Source organism: Mchenga conophoros, linkage group LG9, assembly GCF_057382185.1.
Source record: "Mchenga conophoros isolate Kocher_MC1m ecotype Shallow Benthic linkage group LG9, M_conophoros_male_GT1.1, whole genome shotgun sequence".
Lineage (NCBI taxonomy): Eukaryota > Metazoa > Chordata > Actinopteri > Cichliformes > Cichlidae > Mchenga > Mchenga conophoros.
In genome coordinates this window covers 25838027-25860802 of record NC_140534.1, presented here as the reverse complement: position 1 = coordinate 25860802, position 22776 = coordinate 25838027, and the positions used below count along the sequence as shown (strand labels likewise).

At 43.1% G+C, this 22776-nt stretch overlaps 1 protein-coding gene across 2 annotated transcripts in view; it reads left to right on the top strand.

Moving 5' to 3' along the window:
- The window catches only part of arfgef1 (ADP-ribosylation factor guanine nucleotide-exchange factor 1 (brefeldin A-inhibited)), a 51861-nt gene extending 29124 nt beyond the window's left edge, over nucleotides 1-22737 (top strand). For both annotated transcript variants that reach the window (XM_085287247.1, XM_085287245.1), the window contains 30 exons: nucleotides 2574-2808; nucleotides 4232-4331; nucleotides 4623-4762; nucleotides 4851-4959; nucleotides 7603-7804; nucleotides 7899-8010; nucleotides 9420-9625; nucleotides 9735-9819; nucleotides 9959-10124; nucleotides 10379-10530; nucleotides 10632-10760; nucleotides 10856-11014; nucleotides 11344-11488; nucleotides 11580-11670; nucleotides 11839-11879; nucleotides 12022-12191; nucleotides 12706-12857; nucleotides 15212-15384; nucleotides 15525-15685; nucleotides 16108-16238; nucleotides 16488-16617; nucleotides 16772-16907; nucleotides 17173-17311; nucleotides 17679-17751; nucleotides 17928-18087; nucleotides 18186-18325; nucleotides 18423-18594; nucleotides 18766-18904; nucleotides 20071-20188; nucleotides 21347-22737. In XM_085287247.1, the coding sequence (XP_085143373.1) occupies nucleotides 2574-2808; nucleotides 4232-4331; nucleotides 4623-4762; nucleotides 4851-4959; nucleotides 7603-7804; nucleotides 7899-8010; nucleotides 9420-9625; nucleotides 9735-9819; nucleotides 9959-10124; nucleotides 10379-10530; nucleotides 10632-10760; nucleotides 10856-11014; nucleotides 11344-11488; nucleotides 11580-11670; nucleotides 11839-11879; nucleotides 12022-12191; nucleotides 12706-12857; nucleotides 15212-15384; nucleotides 15525-15685; nucleotides 16108-16238; nucleotides 16488-16617; nucleotides 16772-16907; nucleotides 17173-17311; nucleotides 17679-17751; nucleotides 17928-18087; nucleotides 18186-18325; nucleotides 18423-18594; nucleotides 18766-18904; nucleotides 20071-20188; nucleotides 21347-21553 (4273 nt within the window). In that variant the 3' untranslated portion in view covers nucleotides 21554-22737. The remainder of the gene's footprint in view (nucleotides 1-2573; nucleotides 2809-4231; nucleotides 4332-4622; nucleotides 4763-4850; nucleotides 4960-7602; nucleotides 7805-7898; nucleotides 8011-9419; nucleotides 9626-9734; nucleotides 9820-9958; nucleotides 10125-10378; nucleotides 10531-10631; nucleotides 10761-10855; nucleotides 11015-11343; nucleotides 11489-11579; nucleotides 11671-11838; nucleotides 11880-12021; nucleotides 12192-12705; nucleotides 12858-15211; nucleotides 15385-15524; nucleotides 15686-16107; nucleotides 16239-16487; nucleotides 16618-16771; nucleotides 16908-17172; nucleotides 17312-17678; nucleotides 17752-17927; nucleotides 18088-18185; nucleotides 18326-18422; nucleotides 18595-18765; nucleotides 18905-20070; nucleotides 20189-21346) is intronic.
- The last annotated feature ends 39 nt before the right edge of the window (nucleotides 22738-22776 follow it).

Sequence of the window (22776 nt, the reverse complement as noted above, 5' to 3'; positions counted from 1 at the left end):
TCTGATACATGATGATAAGGCAGACAATGAGCCATCACTCAGCATTTTCTGAATCACTTCCTGGTTTCATCCCATTTTAACTGCTTCCCTTTTTTTAACAGCAGAAAAGTATAATTAGATATGTGCCTTCATGTAATATTTCTTCTGACCCATCTCTGGTTTTCCAAAAAGGGCATGCGATTGGCTTGACCTGATGGCTATAGCTTTTGAGAAACTGGATTTCCCGCATCTGGTTTCTTTGTGAAACTCAATTCAGGCTCTGCTGGCTGGTTTGTTTACTGTTCCGTTTATTTAATCATCCGTCACTTTTATTTTACTTTAATCCGGTGAAATGAACTGCAATCTCAGTCCTTTGCTCAATAGCTTTTTAATGAAAATGTTGAAAATTCAAAAGAAAGAATGGTGTTTGTGTGTTTGTGCCCATTTGTGTGTGTGTGTGTGTGTCTAATGAAGGCCACGTCAGTTACCTCAGCACTGATGTGCCGTGTCAGTGCCAGACAGAAACCTTTTACCTTCCTAACAAGGCTGTTCTGCCTCATGAGTCACACTTTGTCACTCTGTCATGAGGGAGCACACAGGCGAAAGTGTGGCTTTATTATTATCATTATCACCATCAGAAACTACTTTATTTTATTGTTTTATAAATTTGAAGAAATACTTGATTTTTATTCTAGATTTGCTAACCACCAATGTGCTAACTACTCTTTTCTGGATATCCTAAGGGGGATAAACTTAAAATAAAGGCGGATGTAGTCTTTGGGTATGAAAAGGAGGCCAGCTGTCTTAACCCTGCGTTTTTCTTTCTTATTTTAATGCTTTTAGTGTTGTAGTTTTCTTGCATTGTACTAACATTGCATTTCTTTCTTCACAACAATCTGGTTGGCGATAAAGCAGTATGTTTTCCTTTGCTCCATATTTTTTGGCTATTGAAAGAGAAGTAGAGGCACCCTGTTGTTGTGCCACATAAATCCTAATTTGTCTGCTTGCCAGAGATGGAAGACATTGCACAGAAGCAGCCAAACCCAGAATATAAAGTAGCTGAAAGTGTGATTTTTGACTCGTTTCGTCCTGCTGCTGCAGGAAAACAGTTCAGACGGGCTGACGCTATACGCGCAGGGGCGTTTGATTTGGTTTCCCGAGCATTTCTTTGATGCTGTTGAAGTTTTTAACTCTCTGATGCAGAGATACAGCATGATTTAGTTTTACTGTGCGTTACACTTTTCCCACTTTGTGGAATAACTTTGCTTGAAGGACAGATCATGTCACTTATAGGTACTTTGTTTTAGTGAGATTTTTGTTTCTCTTTTGGTTGCCAAGAGCATTTTGTGACGAAAACTTTTCATGGTTAAAAGCCTTGGGCAGATGATTAGATAAATTTTTTTGGTTGTTTTATCCAGCGCTGAGCGTTATTGCAGATTTGGATCTGTAAAATGCTATAGTACAGGGGTCTGCAACCCTGATCACTCGTGCCACAGCTGACACGTGAAGGGTTTAACTGATGGCACGACACGCGGTGAATTAATCTGAGAAGGAGCATTAAAAAATAAATGGCCGGGCCACCGGTGCACATCGCAAATTAGCTCGCATAGACACGTCAGTTGTTCTTCTTAATGACGGTATCTTAGCTAACAACCCCAACTACCAGATTCAACTTGTAATTGGATAAAAATAACGTAGCCTACCTGTGAGAGGGACGTGGCTAGCTGGCAGTTTTTTCAAGCGATGCTGAAATTTCCACATTCCGACACAAATGCTTCAGGAGCTGTCCGCTCAGCGCAGCATCAGCACCACGGAAATACACTGATACATCCATGGACTCGAGACAGGATTCACGATGCGTCTTCGGGACTTTCAGGTGTATGGACCAATGTTTTCTTTTCTGATCTAACCAGAAAGCTTTAGCGAGCAGCTGGATTTGTCTCTCTTTAACTGGCTGGACACAGAGGACATCGAAATGCAGCTGATTGAACTCAAAAGCTCGACTCTGTGGGGTCAAAGTTTGCAGAACTACGAACGCAGCTGGAATCCACAGCTGTGCGTGTTCATGGAGCTTGCATTTTCACCTGCTGGGCATCACTACCTGACAAGTTTAACTGTGTTAAGAACATTGCACAGGCCTTATTGACAGTATTTGGCTCTACATATCAAAATAGCTGATCTGCACTATGCCAACGTCTGTTTAGAAATATAGTTCTATAAAGTTGTTTTATATAGTGTGTAGCTGTTGATGTAGAGCATTATTAAATCTATTGCTAATGCAACGGTTGATATGGCACATTGACTTCTGAGGAAATTTTAGATGGCACTCATCATTAGAAAGGTTGCCGACCCCTGCTATAGAAGATGAAGCTTCACACATTGATATGTGCGCACAAACAAACCACTGCACAGGGTATTTTTTTGTGTTTTAATTCAAGCCCTCTTTTCTATTCAAAGGAGACAGTCAATTCATGATAACAAGCTTATGTTATTGTTGTGGATGAATTTAATTTTGTAACTTTCCGAAGGGGAATCAATTGTTCCCCTTGCTTTCATCAAAGATTTTAACTTCCTCTTTTCTGTCCTCGTCTCAGGTCCCACGAGTTGCGGTCGAAGGTCTTGTCCCTCCAGCTGCTGCTGTCCATCCTGCAAAACGCCGGGCCCATCTTTAAGACCAACGAGATGTTCATAAACGCCATCAAGCAGTACCTGTGTGTGGCTCTGTCCAAGAATGGGGTCTCCTCTGTGCCTGAGGTCTTCGAACTGTCTCTTTCCATTTTCCTCACTCTCCTTTCTCACTTCAAGACACACCTCAAGATGCAAATCGAGGTAAAGCATTTGCTTTAAGTTTGGACAAAAGCACTGGGTCTCCTACACAAGAGCTGTCGGCCAAAGAAACCCATGCCGTGAAGCTCCCGGCACACAGTTTCTGTGCTGATGTTAATGCCAGAGGAGCTCTGCAGTTATTGAGTCAGCAGAGACTGCACTCGGGGACCTTTACATAGTCTGCCACTTCACGGCTGGGTTGCTGTGGTTCCTAAATGCTTTCATTTCCTTTCTGTTACGGCATCACAGTCGTATTCAGTTGTGTTTGTAAAGGCACACTGCATGGCTAACAGTAGGTGTGACCCAGTGCTTTTGTCCATATAGTTTATGAAAGTATTGACCATAAACTGTATATAAAAGATGATTGTGGTAACACAATTGGAAGCGTTAAGTCTGGTATTTCAGTCGTTGCCATCTTGATTATGTAAGTGACAGAAGAAGAGTTTTCAGTTGATATCTCCTTTCTTTGTTAGCAGGCTTCATCCATAGACCTCAGAGGTTCATCACAAAGACATGCAGCCCCTCTTATTTGGGGTCTTACTTACTATTAAACTTGTCTGACAATAATGCAGCTTACAACTGTATTAAAAATGCAAACATCTAGGAAGGCAGCGACCTGTGTCGGCACACTTAAATCCTTATTAGGTGTAAATGTGTGAGTAATAAAAGAAATCCTCCTTGTACATTACTGATGAAGGGAAAATTAGCTTTAGAGACCCACGTCGTTTTGTGCCCGGCTACTTTTGGACTTTCAAAGAAGTGCCGTTTATAGCAAAAAGGTATCGACAGAAAGGATCGCCATAGAAAGCAGCAGTTTCTGCACTAACAGTCTCTGGAACGTAGTACAAAGAAATGTTTTGAACCCAGAAGTCATTCAATATTTTTCCCATGGTGAGTCAAGCTCGGATATTTTTTCTCTCTTTTATTTTTACTTAGATGTGCAGGGAAAACCCGATGAACTACTTGGCTAGTTCATCAGCCAACTAGTTCATCTGGCACCTGGTTCACTTTGTAGGAAACACAGGAACAATTGAGGTGTTAAACGCCACATTTAAAAGAGAAAATAATTTTGATCGACTTGTTTTTACAGTGAAGAACTGTCAGTATATATGTGTATCTTTCATGTTTATATCTAGCATCTTTCAGTGGTAAGAGATATTGACGGGCTGTTACCATATCTGCTGTAACGTTCTTCCTCCTCTGCCTACAGTTTATTCTTCTGAGTCTAACTGTCGAACATTTGACATCCACCTGCTATATTTGTTGTATCCACTCGAGGGGAATCGTGTTTTGCTTCTGGAGGGTTGCGTGTGGGCTTTCTCTTTTTTTCTTTTTTTTTTGGGTTATGCAGGCAACTGAAGGTTGTTTTTACCTCTCCTTGTGTGTGTGATTCATGTTTACACTGTCACATGAACTCTCTCAACAGGTGTTCTTCAAGGAGATTTTCCTGTATATTCTTGAGACGTCCACAAGCTCCTATGACCACAAATGGATGGTTATACAAACCCTCACTAGAATATGTGCAGGTTGGCGTCTCTCTCTATTTTCACTTCTCTTTGTGTCATTTAGAAAATAGAAGTACTTTGATTGGGGCTTTAGATGTGGTGCAGATATATCTGCTAGTTGTCAAAAAAGTTTTTAGCTGTACAGAAATGCTGAATAATACCTCATATGAACTGCTTCTTTTTTCACGTGACTGTCGTAACAAAGTTGCAGTTTCATCTAATGATTAATTATTATCTTTATATGTATGCCTATTGATTCACCCTCCACATTTTCACTCCCAAACTCCATCTGGCTCCCATCTGTCCCATCAGACGCCCAGAGTGTGGTGGACATCTACGTGAACTATGACTGTGACTTGAATGCTGCTAACATATTTGAACGGCTGGTCAACGACCTCTCGAAAATTGCACAAGGTCGTGGAGGCCATGAGCTTGGGATAACCCCCCAGCAGGTGATTTTATTTATTTATTTAATTTAAAGTTATTATTGCTATTATTCACAATCTTGGGCTGAAAAAAACTGTTGGGATGCTTTTCTAGGAGCTGACCCTGAGAAAGAAAGGCCTTGAGTGTCTAGTGTCAATCCTGAAGTGTATGGTGGAGTGGAGTAAAGACCAATACGTCAACCCCAATTCCCAGACCAGCCTCGGTGAGACACTCGTGTCTTTTATCAAAACTGTCTGGCAGTCATCAGACCTGATCTGAATACAAGGCATAACCTTCCTCTTCATTGTTATTCTGCACACTGATCAGTGTTTGGCTGGTAGTTTGAAACAATCCAAGACAGGCTAGCTGTACACAGAACAATGTGTTACTGCAGGGGAGAGTGTAGTAATTCCTTAAAAATAACAGTGAAGACTGTTTGGTTAAATTGCAGAATACAGAACATATAACACGAATGAATACATCAGGACACAAGCCTGTAATATTACTGAAATCTTCAGAATGAGCTTTGAATGTATGACTAAAGCTTAAATAAAAGGAAGTGTTTGGGTACCTTAATTTTATTTTTTGCCTTGTAGCCTCCGTCTTTTTCAATCCTCCACCTAATGTAGGAAATATGATGCTAATTAAACACTGTTATGCTAATTAAGATTGCATATTTTTTTTATTTTATTTGCCAGATTTTTGATAAACACTCCTATTTCCAAAATGTAGACATTTCTAGCAATAATTTCATAATTCAGGCTTTTAAAGGTTTTTACTGGTTTGCGATAAAGCTCCATCAGCATAGTTGCAATCAGAGGCAGGGTGGACAGCTGGCATTCATCTGGGAGAGCTACAACTCTTAAGAAGAAATGCAAACGTTCATCAGCTCGGTTCCCACCGCTCGAAGCAGCGGGATAATGCCCAGAGGCTGGCGCAGACAGGCTAATCCAGGAGGTTTAATCCTGAAAAGAACGATACCTTAGGCCGAGCCATGATTGAGGCGGGGGGTGGACTGAAGATATCTTCAGTGTCAGACTGGCCCTTGGGTTTTCAGCACATCGGAGGATTTCTGTTGTTTGCTCAAACTAAGGAAGAGTACAGCTGCGTGAAAGCACTGGAAAGATATCCCAGAAGCCTTCTGGAGCAGCCCATGGGCTAGCCTCAGGCTGGGCTAACAGGGCTAACTAGCATAGGCAGCTGTGTTCGCTCACAGTGGCGCTATTTCTATTTCAAAACTTATGCCACCTCATTAGCAATCTAGCAGGAACTCATAGGTTAGTAGTGGTGTGCGGATCGATACTGAAATATCGATTCTTCCGATCCCAGCAATTTATGTTCTAGAATCGATTCTCATATTTTAATATCGATATTTTAGTACTCTGGGGTAAATTTTTCCATTAAAATGAACGCAGTGGAAAGAAACTATACAATTCGGATCGTCTAATTTGGAAGGAACTACTTCCTCTTACGCCTTTCATAGTCATATGCGGAATACGGCTGTATAAATGTGTGGCAGCCCCTGGCGTGCACACTCACAACAATGGCTGAGCGCAAACAGAGTCCTGTGTGGACACGTTGTTGTGGCAACACCACTGACCTCGTCAAACACCTCGGAGTAAATCACATCACAGAATATGATAAGCTTATGTTGAGGTGAACTGAAGGGGAGGACAGGGACAGGTGCTGCTAGGGCGAGACCGACGTCTCTCGCAGAGTCCTTTAGTGCTGCAGGCAGGCAACATGCTCAAATAGCGCACAACGTCAGTTTTTTTTTTTTGTTTCTATATGATTATTCTGCTGTTATTATTCACTGTTTTCTTTTATTTTACAATGTGGAATATGAATTGTGGTTACAAATAGAGTATAGCAGTACAATATATCACATCCCCTGTTTTTAAACTGTCCCTTGTCTCTCCTTGTGAACGACTTCAAAGCAAGAGCAGGTAACAGTAGAGCAGTATGGAGTGTTTGCTGGAACGTGTTTGTGTCGCTCGTTTTACACCCGTTGTGTCCATAGGGAGTTTTGTACTAATGTTGGGTTACATAGCTTGTGTTTGAGAGTTTCCTGTTGCCCAGCTACACCCATAGATTTGTAACAAAAACCGTGTTTGAATTTAACCACAACTACTAATAGGTGAAAATGCTGCTGGTTGGTTTTGATGGAAACGTTATAAAGTAGTTCCCCGACGCACAGCTTGTGTTCCCCCATTGTTTTCCCTCCGTTCTGTAAGCCGGGGAGTGGACACAGAGTGCCAGCTCACATTACTGCGGCTTTGTCCTGAATGTTTTAAAGAGTTTCCGATAGGTAATCAGACTCCCTCCGTCTTACAGCGTGGACTCGCTCCAGCAGCAGCAGATCCCTGAGCTTACTCCAGCAGGCTTAAGAAACCAGCCTCTATTGGTGTCTAACCTGGAGCTTTTCAGATAACCCACCTTTTATAATACCCCTCCCCTCCCTCCTGCCTTGCACCTGCTCCGACAGTGTGAATAAATGTGTGTTTCTGGAATTCATTAAGCTGCGATTGTGCACGGATTCGAGTAACGCTTGCATTCATACCCTCCCTGCCAACAACAACAAAAAATCATTAAGTAGACCTTGGGTTCATTTTCTTTGGTCCAGTTTTCCCCCTTTTAAATGACTGAAGTTTGTCTCCTGCAGTACTAGCTTTAAGTTAGCTGTTTTTTAAGCCTTGAGGCCATGCTTGTGCCAGAGTTTCAATTAAAGGCCTCGCTTCTATGATGTTTGCTGGGAGTTGCAACAATAGTCTTTTTTTTCTGTTATTATCATATATGTCCACTTATCTGTCGTCCCTTCTGCGTTGTCTTATCTGGTGTATTTTTTTCTTTCTTTTTTATTCCTCAGGCCAAGAGAAACCATCAGAACAAGAAAGCACAGAGTCCAAGGCTCCGGAGACCATAAACCGCTATGGGAGCATTAACTCTCTGGACTCCACAGCCTCGTCCGGTATCGGAAGCTACAGCACGCAGATGTCTGGTACTGACAACCCAGAGCAGTTTGAAGTGCTCAAGCAGCAAAAGGAGATCATCGAGCAGGGCATCGACCTGTAAGGGGTGCCGCTTTCACGGAGTAATCGTTTTATCCTCCGGATAACTGTGGCATTAGCTTCATTAAGTTGTCCTTCTCTGGATCTTCTATAGGTTTAACAAGAAACCAAAGAGAGGAATTCAGTACCTTCAGGAGCAAGGCATGCTGGGTACAACCCCCGAGGACCTTGCTCAGTTTTTGCACCAGGAGGAGAGGCTCGATTCGGTAAGAAGTCATGTGGTTCTTACTTTCAGCTAAAACAGAGTACAGATCTGCTTCTCTGCTCACACCACAACACAGATTTGGGTCCAGACTTTTGGCATGTTGAAGTGAGGAAGAACAAACCGCACAGTGATCTCAGAGCAGGTGTAACGTTTACAGCTTTATCCCAAGACCGGGTTAAGCGAATACGATACTCAGTCACCGACGGCTGATGGTGCCAGAGTTGTAAGTGCGGCTGTGGCACCAGAACAGTTGTTGTATGTGTCGGGGGGTGTTATTAAAAATAGCACAAATGAGATTTACTCAAGCGAAGTTATGGCAGGGAGGAAAATGGCTCATTCTAGTAGCATGGAGTGAGTTTCCCACACAAACATCTGGAGATCAGAATCGTTAACTAAAGCTGAGATATGAAATGAAGAAAGTCTAAGAATGTCTAATATTGTAAATATTGCAACAGATGACATATGAGATGGCGTGAAGGGACTGTTTTTCTTCTGTTGCCTGCATCCGCCCGTCAGAACAAGGGTGCAGCAAGCTAACGCTACAGCCTGTCCTATGAAGCAGGATGTGGCTAATCTATCTTAACTTCAGGATTAACCCTGAGTTTTCAGGACTATCAAGGTGGTTCAGGTCTTGCTGGGTTATATTGCCATGGTAACATGTTGCCAACCTAACCTGCTCTGGAAAATGATAGGTTTGAGATTAAAGATCAGCAGGTATGAAATCGCCTCTTACTGACCAATCAGTTGCCTAGAAAAATCCATTCCTGGAAAAAACCCCTGTGTGTGGAGAGCAAGAGGGTCTAACAATGAGGATCAGTGATAAATACAGTTTCTTACACATAACTTACCAGCTAACAGCACCACTTCCCTTTGATGTAAACATGCTAATCATATCCCAGCTAGATTGATAAAGCCTGGGTTACTTTATCATGTTCATGTCCCGATGTTAGGGTAAGTGGATCCATATAACGGAAAGATGTTGAACCTGTTTTGTGGTACAGAGCCCAGATCAGCTACAGTAGGATACTATTAAAGTCTACATCCTATCCTGCTGTCGCTAGCATGCGCCTGATGCAATTGGCATTTGTAGCCCAGTAGAAAAAAATGTTGTTTGCATAAAACTGGTAATACCCCACATGATTATTTCTGAAAAGAAATGTTGGTGCTGAGTTTGTCAAATGTATTTTTGGTGCTTCATGCATATTAAGAAATTTCCCAGAGAAAGACAAACTTTGGCACATTTATGGTCATTCCATCTCATTAGAAAAGAAATCTCATCTCAGAACTTCAATCTATTTCAGACACTCTCCCACACACGCAGTAGATAAGAACCAGCACAGACAAATGCTAAATATGTGTTTTACGTTGCGGCACGTTTCACATAGCCTCTGTTTTCTTTTGCTCTGTCAGACTCAAGTGGGAGAATTCCTCGGGGATAATGACCGTTTCAATAAAGAGGTGATGTACGCCTACGTGGATCAAATGGACTTCCAGGGCAAAGACTTTGTCTCTGCGCTGAGGATGTTCCTGGAGGGCTTTCGGCTGCCCGGAGAGGCCCAGAAAATCGACCGGCTCATGGAGAAATTTGCGGCGAGATATCTTGAATGCAACCAGGGGTGAGTTTATGACTCTGGAAATGCTTGCGTTTGGTTCTCTGTGGTCAGTAAACACAGTGCTGTTAAATTAATCTGCTCTCCTACCCTTGCTTTCCTGTCCCTTTCCCAGGCAAACGCTCTTTGCCAGCGCTGACACTGCGTATGTCCTTGCCTACTCAATCATTATGTTGACAACAGACCTTCACAGTCCACAGGTGAGCGCTCCGCCTCAGTGAGGCAACGGCCTTCGGGATGTGTTTAGACAGCAGTCCTTCCCTTAAATATCTGTTCAGCATAAATCACAGAAGTTAAATAAGCAGCTTTTGACCCGAATCCCTGTTGTTATCTGCAAAGGTTAAGAATAAAATGGCAAAAGAGCAATATATCAAGATGAACCGGGGCATCAATGACAGCAAAGACCTACCTGAGGAATATCTCTCAGCCATCTACGACGAGATCGCGGGGAAAAAGATCGCCATGAAGGAGACAAAAGAGCTCACCATGAAATCCAACAAGCAAAGTGAGTCTCAGTGCTGGAGGAGTTCTCAAAGGTGTAATGAAAAAGGAGATTGTAGATATTATCCAGAGTCATTTACTTGATATCGTTGTTGCTGGAATGGTTTTGGATGAGGCTTGGAGCTATCAGAAATCAGTTATTCTATGAAAAACACTTCTGATTTACACTTTGCAGCAGCTGTTAAAAGAAAAGCTGCAGTTTTTTTTCCACTTTCTGTAAAAAAAAAAAAAAAAAAATGTCTGGGGTTTATTGCTCAGGTGTGGCCAGCGAGAAGCAGAGGCGCCTGCTGTACAACTTGGAGATGGAGCAGATGGCTAAGACGGCCAAAGCTCTGATGGAGGCCGTCAGCCACGTGCAGGCTCCCTTCACCAGTGCCACACATCTGGAGCATGTCAGACCCATGTTCAAGGTAATAACGCCAGCGCATGCACATGTGCTTCAGACACAGCTGGGCACAGACACAGCTGCAAACAAATCATCCTTGCCGTTGTTGTTTGTTTGTTTCCTCAGCTGGCATGGACGCCCTTCCTGGCCGCCTTCAGCGTGGGGCTTCAGGACTGCGACGACACTGAGGTGGCCTCGCTGTGTCTTGAAGGAATCCGCTGTGCCATCAGGATCGCGTGCATCTTCTCCATTCAGGTACTGCAATCTGTTTTGTAGGACTAGTGCCGTACCGTATTACCGACCTGGCAGCGCGTTGACACAAAGCATTGTTGTTGTTTTGCCTCTCACAGCTGGAGAGGGATGCGTATGTGCAGGCTCTGGCCAGGTTCACCCTGCTCACAGCCACCTCAGGCATTGCAGAAATGAAGCAGAAGAACATTGACACCATCAAGACCCTCATCACTGTGGCCCACACAGATGGAAACTATCTGGGAAACTCCTGGCATGAGGTTCGCTCCACTTATGTCACATGAAACTGGCGTTTGTGTTGGCTCGCAGGAACGTGTTGTTATAATTCATCTCATATTTAAATGATCATCTTTCCCGAGCCTCAGATTCCTCTGGGATATCAATTTGTATATCTACTGTAGAACAGAGCAGAGACCTGTCTTTACTTTGTTTATAGCTCACATTTTGTAGAATTTTGGTGTTACCCTTTTCCCACTTTATTCTACATATGATAGTTTGCTGCGCTTGCTTGTTTTTTAACTTCTTTCTACATTTCTGCATCTGTTTTTTTTTTTTCCTCCAAATACTTCACTGTTGTTTCTCCTTGCAGATCTTGAAGTGCATCAGTCAGCTGGAGCTGGCTCAGCTGATTGGTACCGGGGTCAAGGCACGCTACATCTCAGGGACGGTGCGGGGCAAGGAGGGCTTCATTGCGAGCACGAAGGAGCAGAGCAGCGATGAGTACCTGGGTTTAGGTCAGCGATCATCATTTGAATGCATCGTGCACACAAAGACCAACGTTAAAGCCTAAATCAGCCTAACAACCACCTGTGTTTTGCTCTGCAGTTGGAGGGACTGTGGACCGTAAGCAGATTGCCAGCATTCAGGAGTCCATCGGAGAGACCAGCTCTCAGAGTGTGGTGGTGGCTGTGGACAGGTATGCACCTCCTGCTGTTGTTTGTTTATTTGTAGACTTTAACGTCCTTAAACGAAGCATGCAGTAAATGAACGTAGCAAGGATCACATCCTCTTATCTACCTTTATTTTGGAGTAAAAAGAAATGAAAATACAGCGCAGCTCTTAAGTAATTTGTGTTTCTGTACAGGATATTCACAGGTTCTACCAGACTGGACGGTAATGCAATAGGTGAGTCCAGCTGATCCACTATTATACATGTAATTTCCTTATTGCTTACAAGCAGAGGTACATGCTAGCTGTTTTTAATTGGCATGAATCACGTCCTGCACAAACCGCTTTTCATTGCCAACGTTTTCTGTCCGTTCATCAGTTGATTTCGTGCGCTGGCTGTGCGCCGTGTCCATGGATGAGCTGGCCTCGCCCACACACCCACGTATGTTCAGCCTGCAGAAGATAGTGGAGATCTCCTACTACAACATGGGTCGCATCAGGCTGCAGTGGTCCAGGATCTGGGAGGTTATTGGAGACCACTTTAACAAGGTGAGCGAGAACTAGATAACTCATAGCTTAATACACTGATCGGGCACAACATTACGATCACTGACAGGGGAAGTGAGTAACACTGGTTTTATAGATATTTCAATACAAATTTTATTTTTTTAAATTTATGTTTTGGTAGCTTTGTTCCTCCATAAAGTGTTGGTTTGAAAATCTATCCCAAAGGTTTGCAGGAACTGAGCTACAAAGGCTTGTTTTCCTTCTCTCTCCCACTTTCTGTTTTGTAATGATAAACACCGATTGTTGCCAAATTCTGGCATTTTGATATTCAAGGACTCGTCTCTCACCAAGATTCGAGTCTCACGGCGCAGCTACAGCCTGGATTTTGGCGAAGGAGTGCCTGTTATGTGAAAAGTTTATTCAAGAAATGTTAGAGGCTTACTTTTCAGTAAAGGAACAGTGTGTTCTCAGAGAGCCGCACATCATGCGCTGAATTTAGGAGAAAAAAATGTGAAAAATAATACAGTGTTAACAATATTGTTCTGTCTTTGTGTAGGTTGGGTGCAATCCCAATGAAGATGTGGCCATTTTCGCGGTGGATTCTCTTCGGCAGCTGTCCATGAAGTTTTTGGAAAAGGGGGAGCTGGCTAACTTCAGATTCCAGAAAGACTTCCTGAGGCCTTTTGAGCACATCATGAAGAAGAACAGGTACAGAAGGAGTGCAATCATGTGTGAGTGAGTGATCACGTTAACTCTGCAAGTGGAAATCTGTAGTTCCTGGTGGTGTAAAGACAAGTTAGGAATCGCCCCTTGTTCTTGGGCGCATGCACAGAATGAAATAACGCACTCAAACCTCTCCCTTTAACCTCATCTGCAGCTCTGTGCCTCCCTCCCTTCCTCCCTGTAGCAGTGAGTTGGCATGTTGTTTGCTTTCTCACGTGGGGACGAGTAGCAACCCAGCATTTCAGCTGACCCATTTCAGTCTCTTTGCATTACCCTTTCAGTGAATTCACGTAAAAGCCTCTCTTTCCTCGTTTGCTCCGAATCTATCTCGGCTGGAATTTAAGCAGCTATCATTTATAAATGAGAGCGATTTTCCCGTAAAGGCTGCTGCGCGGCACGTCAAAGAGGAAAGCTGTTTCGTTACAGCACACGTTTCATTGATATGAAATAGGAGTAGCAGTTTAAGTATAAATCCACCCACAGATTGAACAGCCCGAGAGCTTCAACAGAGAGGAGATGGCAGGCAGCCACGTAAACCCTGCAGCGCAGTGTGTCTCGCTCATGCTCGTTCATGCTGCCTTCCCCTGTGTCGGTGTGTGTAATGGTGAGTGGAGGCAGAACTCCTCTCTCATTCATAGCTACGGAGCAATTAGGATTGCTCTTCACTGAGGCCACAACTCTAGCCAAAGCTGGAATAATCATTCTCTCTGAGAACAGGGCTGTGGATGTCATCAAGAGCCTTTAAAGCTAATTGAAATCAATGACGGGATTCATTTTCTTCTCTTTAAAAGGGACCAATTATGCAGGCACCAGCTCCATGTTTTTCTTCTTTGACTCTACTAGAGTAGCTTTGCTGTGATGATGTCACATGCTTTTACGACAGTCCAGCCGTACTAAGAGTCCGAGGAGCGCTAAGCACGGGGGAATAGCGATTTCCAGTGTGATTCAGAACCTCTGTAGCTCTAAGGATCAATTCCTAAATTAATAGGTTGGATACACACACACACACACACACACACACACACACACACACACACACACACACACACACACACACACACATATATACTTCCGTTAATTTCAGGAAGTTGTTAGAAGTCTGTGGTATTATGTTGCTAAAGTATACATCTCCACTGAGGCGGTCTAGGAGGAGACTGATCTATACTCTGACATATTGTTTACATCCTTTAGGGGTTTTAGATTAGGAGGTAGCACATTATAAGACATGTACCTGATATGGAGTATGTTAGGAGATTCGACTGATATTGGCAGAAGCATGTAGCCTTTGACACAGGTCAGATCCATGTATATCAGTTAGGTTATTTGGCCACTAGAGGGCTGTGATGACCACCTAATTGCTGATCTTTGCTAATATTGAGATATTAGGCCTTTCTGTTGTTTTGGATAAGCAGATATTCCTGCCAATGTGAGATTTCATTAAGCCAGAGCATTTAGTTATTGATGTATGATGTTGAAAAGTAATGGTTGTTATATTTGTCATGTAATTATTCTCCCTGTTTTCTTGTTATTTAGAACCACAGACATACGCACCCTTATACTCTCACTGAGTATGCCAGTTGCTGTACTACTGGCCTGCTGTTCAATCAGTTAATGTTCATTAAAGTACATCTGGAAAGCACTCTCTGTGCCCAACTCTCTGACTGGAGTCCTTGTCCTGAGGGAGCTATCACACCGGCATCCCAGTGATAACTCTAACACATTCACTGCCTGAAACAAGCTATGTTAGCTTTTATTCCTTTAAGGCCATCCTCTCCTTAAGAGTGTGTCTTTATGGCGTGGATGTGATCCGACCTCCATCCAACAAAACTATCACGTGCACCTTACAGGCTGAAGTTAAAAGCTTTTCTGTAGTCACATCCTGTATGCTTAGCATTGTGGGATGCATCAGGGGTAGCATGTTCTCCAGCAGTCCAGAGCACAGCACCTTCTTCCTGTATTTACTTTTGTTGCTCTCACCCCAGACACATCTATCCAATACACTTCAAGTACCCCTGTAAGTTTTTTTTGTATGTGTTAAGAAGCCAAACTAAAGAAAAGCTACAAGTTTATAAACTCATCAACTGATTTGGACCAGAGTAAACAAACCATTGGTGTGAAAATATCCTAAGACTGCTTCTGATTGGCTTCCATCCTTAAACAGAAGGTTTAAACTGTATAACAGGATGTTACTACATATACTATGTATGTGGTATACTAAATATTTGTTTACTTTATTCCTCCTATTTTGCGGCTCCTCCTTTCCTGTTCTTTTTCCTCTTTGTTTTGACCCCTTCTCCTTCTGCTTCATCACTCACCTCTTTTCTCTGTCTCCCATTCAGGTCTCCCACCATCCGAGACATGGTGGTGCGCTGTATCGCCCAGATGGTTAACTCCCAGGCAGCGAACATCCGTTCAGGATGGAAAAACATCTTCTCCGTCTTCCACCTGGCTGCCTCTGACCAAGATGAGAGCATCGTGGAGCTGGCCTTCCAGACCACTGGTCATATCGTCAGTAAGTCCAACAACCTCCCCAACTTATTTTATCGTTAACCACTTCCATTTCCCTTGTAGTCAGCAGACTGGTTTAATTTGCGCTTCCCCTGTACCCCCACCACTCTTCTAATTTTGCTCCCTCCTCTGTCTGCCTCCTAGCGAATGTATTTGAAAAGCACTTTGCGGCTACAATCGACTCCTTCCAGGATGCCGTGAAGTGTCTGTCAGAGTTTGCCTGCAATGCCTCATTCCCAGACACCAGCATGGAAGCCATCCGCCTCATCCGACACTGCGCCAAATACGTCTCAGATAGGCCACAGGTCAATACGAGTCCTCGTCTTATACAGATCGCTTAATTTAATACTGTACGGGAGGCGTGTTGTGATTGATTATGATGCAAAATGCACCGACTTGTGCATCAGCTCAGATAGTCAGAATATAAATGGTTGGTTGAAGCAGCAAAAAAATTCAAGTCATAATAAAGACATCAATATAGAGACACTATTAAAGATAATGCATTTAAGATACATGACATTAGCATTATGAATATATATGTAGTTCTGTAATCTATCCTACATCTACTACTGTCTGCAAAAAAAACACCTTCTTGTGCTTGACATAATAACTTGAGAACATGTGCAGTGCGTACCAGGGGCATGAACAATATGTATGGATGTGTGGGAGGATTAATTGTCTCCTGAGGCAGAAATGGTGCAGTGGTGAACTCATATTTCTCTGGCAGGCCTTCAAAGACTACACCAGTGATGATATGAATGTAGCGCCCGAGGACCGTGTGTGGGTGCGGGGTTGGTTCCCTATTCTCTTTGAGCTCTCCTGCATCATCAACAGGTGTAAACTGGATGTCAGGACCAGGTAGGCGGGATTTACCTTTTAGCTTGCTGTTTAGGAGCTTATAGGGTGGGTACCTGTATGCACAAGTGTGCTTTTAAAACGCTTTCACATTTCAGCTGATTGGAAATGGAAAATTTGCATGGGGTTCTACATAGTCCTGCTGCACAGCTGGAGTTAATGCTAGATTATAGACTTTAAAGACTTAAAAACACATCATCTATAGTATTAAGAAAAACAAAATGTGCATGTGTGTGTCTGCGTATTTCCCAGGGGGCTTACAGTGATGTTTGAAGTGATGAAGACCTATGGGCACACCTTTGAAAAACACTGGTGGCAGGATCTGTTCAGAATTGTCTTCAGGATCTTTGACAACATGAAGCTGCCCGAGCAACAGACTGAGGTACACAATAACGCTTTCATCCACATCCTCTGCTTCACATCCTGTGTTTGAACGGCTCAGCCAGATGCACTCAGAAAATGTCAGAGCACAATCTTTAATCTCCCGGTATATTTGTTTTTGGTCTCATGCTGAAACCTTCTCACTGCGCCCTCAGAAAGCAGAGTGGATGACGACTACCTGCAACCACGCACTTTACGCCATCTGCGATGTCTTCACCCAATACTTTGAGTCCCTCAATGGCGTCCTGCTGGATGACATCCTTGCTCAGCTCTACTGGTGTGTGCAGCAAGGTGAGTGCACATCCCTCTTTTTGGCTAATGTTTACAGGCAGAATTATCTAAAAAGTGGCAGAATAAAGGGGCAGGGAGGTGTGCAGCTCACTTAGGTGGGCCGGACCAGTGAAAACCCCCTTTCTGTCAATGTCAAGTAGTTTAGCTGCACAGTTAGTCCCTTAGGTATTGCAATATAAGGAAACATCTCTCCTCTCCAATTCACCGTTTCCTTATCTCTTCCCCCTCCTCCTCCTCATCCTCCTCTTATCTTCTTCTTCTGCAGATAATGAGCAGCTCGCCCGTTCAGGCACAAACTGTCTAGAGAATGTGGTCATCCTTAATGGAGAGAAGTTTTCCCCAGAAACCTGGGACAAGACATGTAACTGCATGCTGGACATCTTCAAGACAACAATCCCACACGCGTAAGCTGCTGCCAAAAACACACCCATGCTTTTGAATGCAGCATTTAATCCCTGCGGTTATTCTTATAGCAGTGCTTAGTTGCAAAATGAAAGCGGCAGATCGAATTAAAGAATAAAAGTCTTAATTTTTCGCTTTGTGCGTCTAGATTTTAATGTTTCACTCTCAATTCAGTGTAATCACATTCTTTCAGATTATGTATAATTAAGTTAAAAATCATAATGGATTTTAAATTAAGACCTTGGTTGGTTTAATCGGCCGGCCGTCTCTGGTACTTTTCTATAATGAAAGCTGGATGTTGTTTATTACCCTGCATGAAAAGATGAATTTGTTGGGTTTTATTGAATGACTAATTCTCCTGTCTCAAAGGCTTTTAACATGGAGACCAGCGGGGGCAGAGGGAGAGCACTTATCAACACAGAGCCTGCCTGACAAACAGCTGGTATTTTTCATTTATATCACTAATTATTTCTTTCCTGTGCTTGTTGCAGGTGATGAAATTGTTGCATTTTTGCTTTCCTTTTAAAAACGAGAACACAAGTTAGATTTTCTATAACTGATTGATTTACACGTACAGCTCTTGCATTATAGCAGTACCTCTGTTTACTTTGCTCCCAGGACTCAGTTTCCCAGAAGTCATTGGACATCCAGTCCCGCTCTGATGACCAGCATTCCATCAGCAGCTCCGACAGAGCTGCGATGGAGAATCGTCGGCAGAGTCAGTACAGCTCAGCCTCAGGCGTGACCGAGGACGGTCCAAGGAGTAGGACCCAAACAAGTCAGTCTGCCACTTCACTCAGAGATTTTTGACCCCTGTGTGTTTTTTGCCTGCGTACATTTTCTGATTAACTTCCCCCCCCCTTGCGTATCCCACAGAGATCCAGGAGCAGCGTTTATTCTCAGCTTTACTCATAAAGTGCGTCGTGCAGCTGGAGCTGATCCAGACCATTGACAACATCGTCTTTTTCCCCGCCACCAGTAAGAAGGAAGATGCGGAGAACTTTGCAGCTGCTCAGGTACAAACAGCTGTTTTCTCCCACTCCTGCGTAGAAATGCGGCCGTGTTTTGTTTTTGTGTTACAAAGTAATGCATCATTCATTTGTCTTTTCGCAGCGGGATGCTGTGTGTTCAGCAGACGTCTCCGTGGAGACCCAGGACCAGGGAATGTATCGCTACCTGACCTCTGAGCAGCTTTTTAAGTTGCTGGATTGCCTGCTGGACTCGCACCACTTTGCCAAGGCTTTCAACTCCAACAACGAGCAAAGAACCTTGCTGTGGAAAGCAGGTAGGGCGAGAGAACATGGGCTCCATCTTTTCTCCTTTGCTTTTGATCATGTAGTCAAAAATTACAGTAACACAAAGTCTGTTTCGAGTCTCTTTAGGTTTGACAGACAAAAACTCGAAAACTTTAATATGCTGAGCTGTAAAGACTTGCTTGCGTTTGTTCATTTTGAAGGTTTCAAAGGAAAGTCGAAGCCCAATCTCCTGAAGCAGGAGACCAGCAGCCTGGCATGTGGGCTGCGCATCCTGTTTCGCATGTACACAGACGAGAGCCGCCGGGACGCCTGGGAGGAGGTCCAGAGACGACTGCTCAAGTAAGGACCGCATGCTATCCTGATGGGCAGCGGTAACTTTGCATCTACTGAGGCAGTCAGTGGAGCTGAGTGTAGACATTCCAAATCTTATTATTGGCTCAATATTATTATAGTAATCTATTAGAGACTATAAGGAAAAGGACTGGCTTAACCCTTCGTCTAAGTGTACGTAAGTCTATTTGCATTTATTTTGTAGTTCTAAACTATTTTATTGGTCAAATGAAGCCCAAGACGTCTGAAGGAAAGGGCTGTTCTGTTGTCGCTATGACATTAGGGAGGGTTGTTGAGATTTCGGTAACTGTAGTCGGTTACTTGTGGCGAAGGCCCAGCATGTTAGCTGCTTTGAGGTTGTCTGAAGTGGATGCTGTGTGATGTTTGGATCCAAAGGAATCAGCGCATAAGATGTTTCATTGTTCAGTCAGCACTGCTGTCATCACACTGTCTTTATTCAACGCCTCACACACTGCTGTCATCCCATTTCTCTCCCTGCCTCGCCTTCATATTGATGATGATGTCAAAATGAAGAAGAATCATTGCTCGTCTCTCCTAGTTGCATTCATTATTAGAGAGGAGATAAGAATGGATGCGGGTGGAGGAGGCTAGTGCCTGCATGCAGATCCTAATTCACTGAAATGCTGCTGTGTGTCACTTAAAACACCACATCAGCAGCACAGGCTTATGTCTGAACTCCACACAAGCACTTTTTCTGTTTACCAGAGGCCACGCAGCTCACATGCTAGTTTGATTAGCGCAGGGACCAAAGCAGATTTGGGTGGCCATTAAGTCACAGAGGCGGGAGAGCTGTGAGTGTGAAGGAGGGAGGAGAGGAGGAAGTGGATGTTGTCAGGCAGCTGCAGGATCAAAGACAAAAAGGTGGCTTCAGTTTTCCTTGAGCTTTAAGTGTGGAGAAAAACATCCAATTGTTTTCATACCAGCCTCAGTCTGGGGTTTTAATTAGCAGTCGTTGAGCTAGAGCAACCTTCATCATCCTCGCAGCAATTTTTCATGTGACAAGTGAGGCGGGGGATGCAGATGTTGCCTTGCTACAGTACGTTAGAAAACAACACAGGAATCAGAAGCACTTTTCTATGTTTGACTTCATATTTGACTTCCAGGCTTGTTCTGTTCGGTGTGTTAATCCAGATTTCTTCTTCTCTTTCGTGTAGCGTGTGCAGCGAGGCTGTAGCATACTTCTTGGCCCTGACCTCAGAAAGCCACAGAGAAGCGTGGACCAACCTGCTGCTGCTCTTCCTCACCAAGGTGCTAAAGATCAATGATGAAAGGGTAAGAAGCCAAAACACCCACTGATGCTCTTCCTCGTTGCTGCGCACACACAGACAAGACCTTTTAAGTCTACGTGTGATGTAGCTTAATACTTAATACTTATATTTTTTTTGTATTTTGTTGGTGTCGGAGGCAAAACAAACATATTTTTGGCCACGTGTGCTGTTACATATGCTTGCACCTATCCTGTTAGGCATACAACAAACAAAACTGAGCAGGCTAAACCTTAATCCCACTACATTCATCATCATGTTTTCCTTGAGTATTATGGTATGGGAAATGGTGGTTGAAGATAACAGCAAAATTATTACAATCAAGTGAAATGAACTCATCTTATTGCATTTGAAATAGATGCTTCAAAGATGGAGACCTGGTCTGCAAACCATTGCAGTCAGAGGCACATGAAGATGATAATAAAATGGAAACGTGACAGAATTAGACTATGGTCTGTTTGCAAGTAAATGGGGTCAAATTGGTATTTACATGCAGTGTGTTAGTGATAACTTGGCAATGAACTGTGATAAATTGGGGGAAAGATCTGTTGCCATCTATGCCACCTTATGCTCAGAGTCCAACCAGAACCTCATACATCTGAATCAAAAATTCAGAAAGTCCTCCACAAAATTTGATGCAATTTGACTGCAAAAGAACACAAACACTTTGCAACCTTGCTTTCATATATAAATATATGACCAGATTACAACCAATTGGCAGCCAGTTAAGTCAAGTTCCCTAATGCAAAGAGATTGTAGAGTGTTGCATTCATCAGCAGCATGTTGGCAGTCTGTGCATTTATGAATGAGGCATTTATTTACAAACCTTTGCAAATTTGTTTGTGAGTGATTACATTCTCTGCTGCCTCCCACAAGGCAACCTGTCAAGTCACCCTGTGAACAAAACTATTCACTGAAAAAACCTGCAATTAGTCACCCAACGCGAAAAAATTAAATTCAGTCCCAGTCAGTTGTTTTTATTATTTATTTATTTTTCTGGTCACAGTGAGGTTGTCATCCTGTTTTCACTTTAGTGTGACTGGGCCATTACAGATTTCTCTTTGTAGATTTTGTGTACATCAAAAAGAATATGAGCATGTGTTTAAAGATCTAACTTCTCATTGTCTTCCTCTGTCTCTTCCTGCTCTCTCATCTCACCTTGTAGTTCAAAGCTCATGCATCCAGATACTACCCTCTTCTGTGTGAGATCATGCAGTTCGACCTGATCCCCGAGCTCCGAGCTATCCTAAGAAAGTTTTACCTGCGTATCGGCATCGTGTTTAACATTGCACAGCTGCCAGAGCCTCAGCAGGCCCGTGAGCCAGAGACTGACATGGAGGTTGGGGAGGAGGCTGGGGAGGAGGCCCAGTGACGCTGCACCGCAAACAGCCTGGAGCACGAAGCCCTACCGAGGCCTCCGTCGTAGATTCGCATGGCCGTGCTGGTGCTCTGTGCTGCCTCAGGGGCCTCGGTGTGTTTTTATGCCGAACACTTGATTTAAAATTGGCTGATTGTCAGTCAGTTATCTGTTAACATCCACCCGCTCCCTTAACCCTGTCACCACACACACAGACACGCCTGTACACACAAACAGCCCAGACGGAGTCCTTGCTAACACTATAAAAACATGTCTTGTACCATGTGTAGCGATGCCTCTACTGGATAAAACTACTGATAACCAACTGACAGTTATCCATATCTGATCTGCTCAGAAGGAAGATATAAAAAAAAAAAAAGGTGTGCTTCTTACTGTATATTTAAAACAAAGAATGAATGGTTTCAGCAACATGCAAAAAGACATATTCTGCAACTATGACAGTGACGTTTGTCACACGTTGATAGTAATGATCTCTCTGTCTGCACTGCAGATGGCTAACATTAGTATGGATAGCCTCTTGGATGATACTAGTTGTACAGATCTGATCTGCCGTTGTGTAATATAATCTTATAACACTAAATTTCTTTTATTTTTGTTTAAATTTGTTTTCCTTCTCTGGATTTGCTGCACTTGAGCTGTTTTGTTTTTGTTTTTCAAATGCACTGGAGATTTTACTTTTGTGATAATTTATTTGACTGTACCACCTCCTGCAGATTGTCCTAAACAGTACGATTTGTAATTAAACTAAGACCGCGGAAAGTGATGGGTTAAATTATTCCATTTTATATGTTATGAGGTTTTTAACCGAAATAGACGATAACGGGGCTTCTATAACTGGAAGACGACAGCAAACTGATTCTAGCTGCTTTTTTGAGTCACTAGTCTGTTTTCATGTGAGTTTAGTTTTCACTCTTGTGTATAAAAATCAGAAGTTAATAATATATTTAATGGTTTTTTCTTTGGTCTGGGGGAAAGATATATGTATAGAGAAAATGACAAATGTTAGCTGTGCTTTAAGTATGACTGGGGTGCATTCCTGCTCATGGATGTAGAAAACAAATGTATATGATACAGCAATGTAAAGTTTTCTATGTTGCAAAAGAATATGTACAACTTTCTGTACAATACATCATCTGGCATTCTAATCAGGTTCTAGGTCAATAAAGTTTTTGAACTTGGTTGATTTGAAATGCTGAATCACTGAATTACAGTTGCTG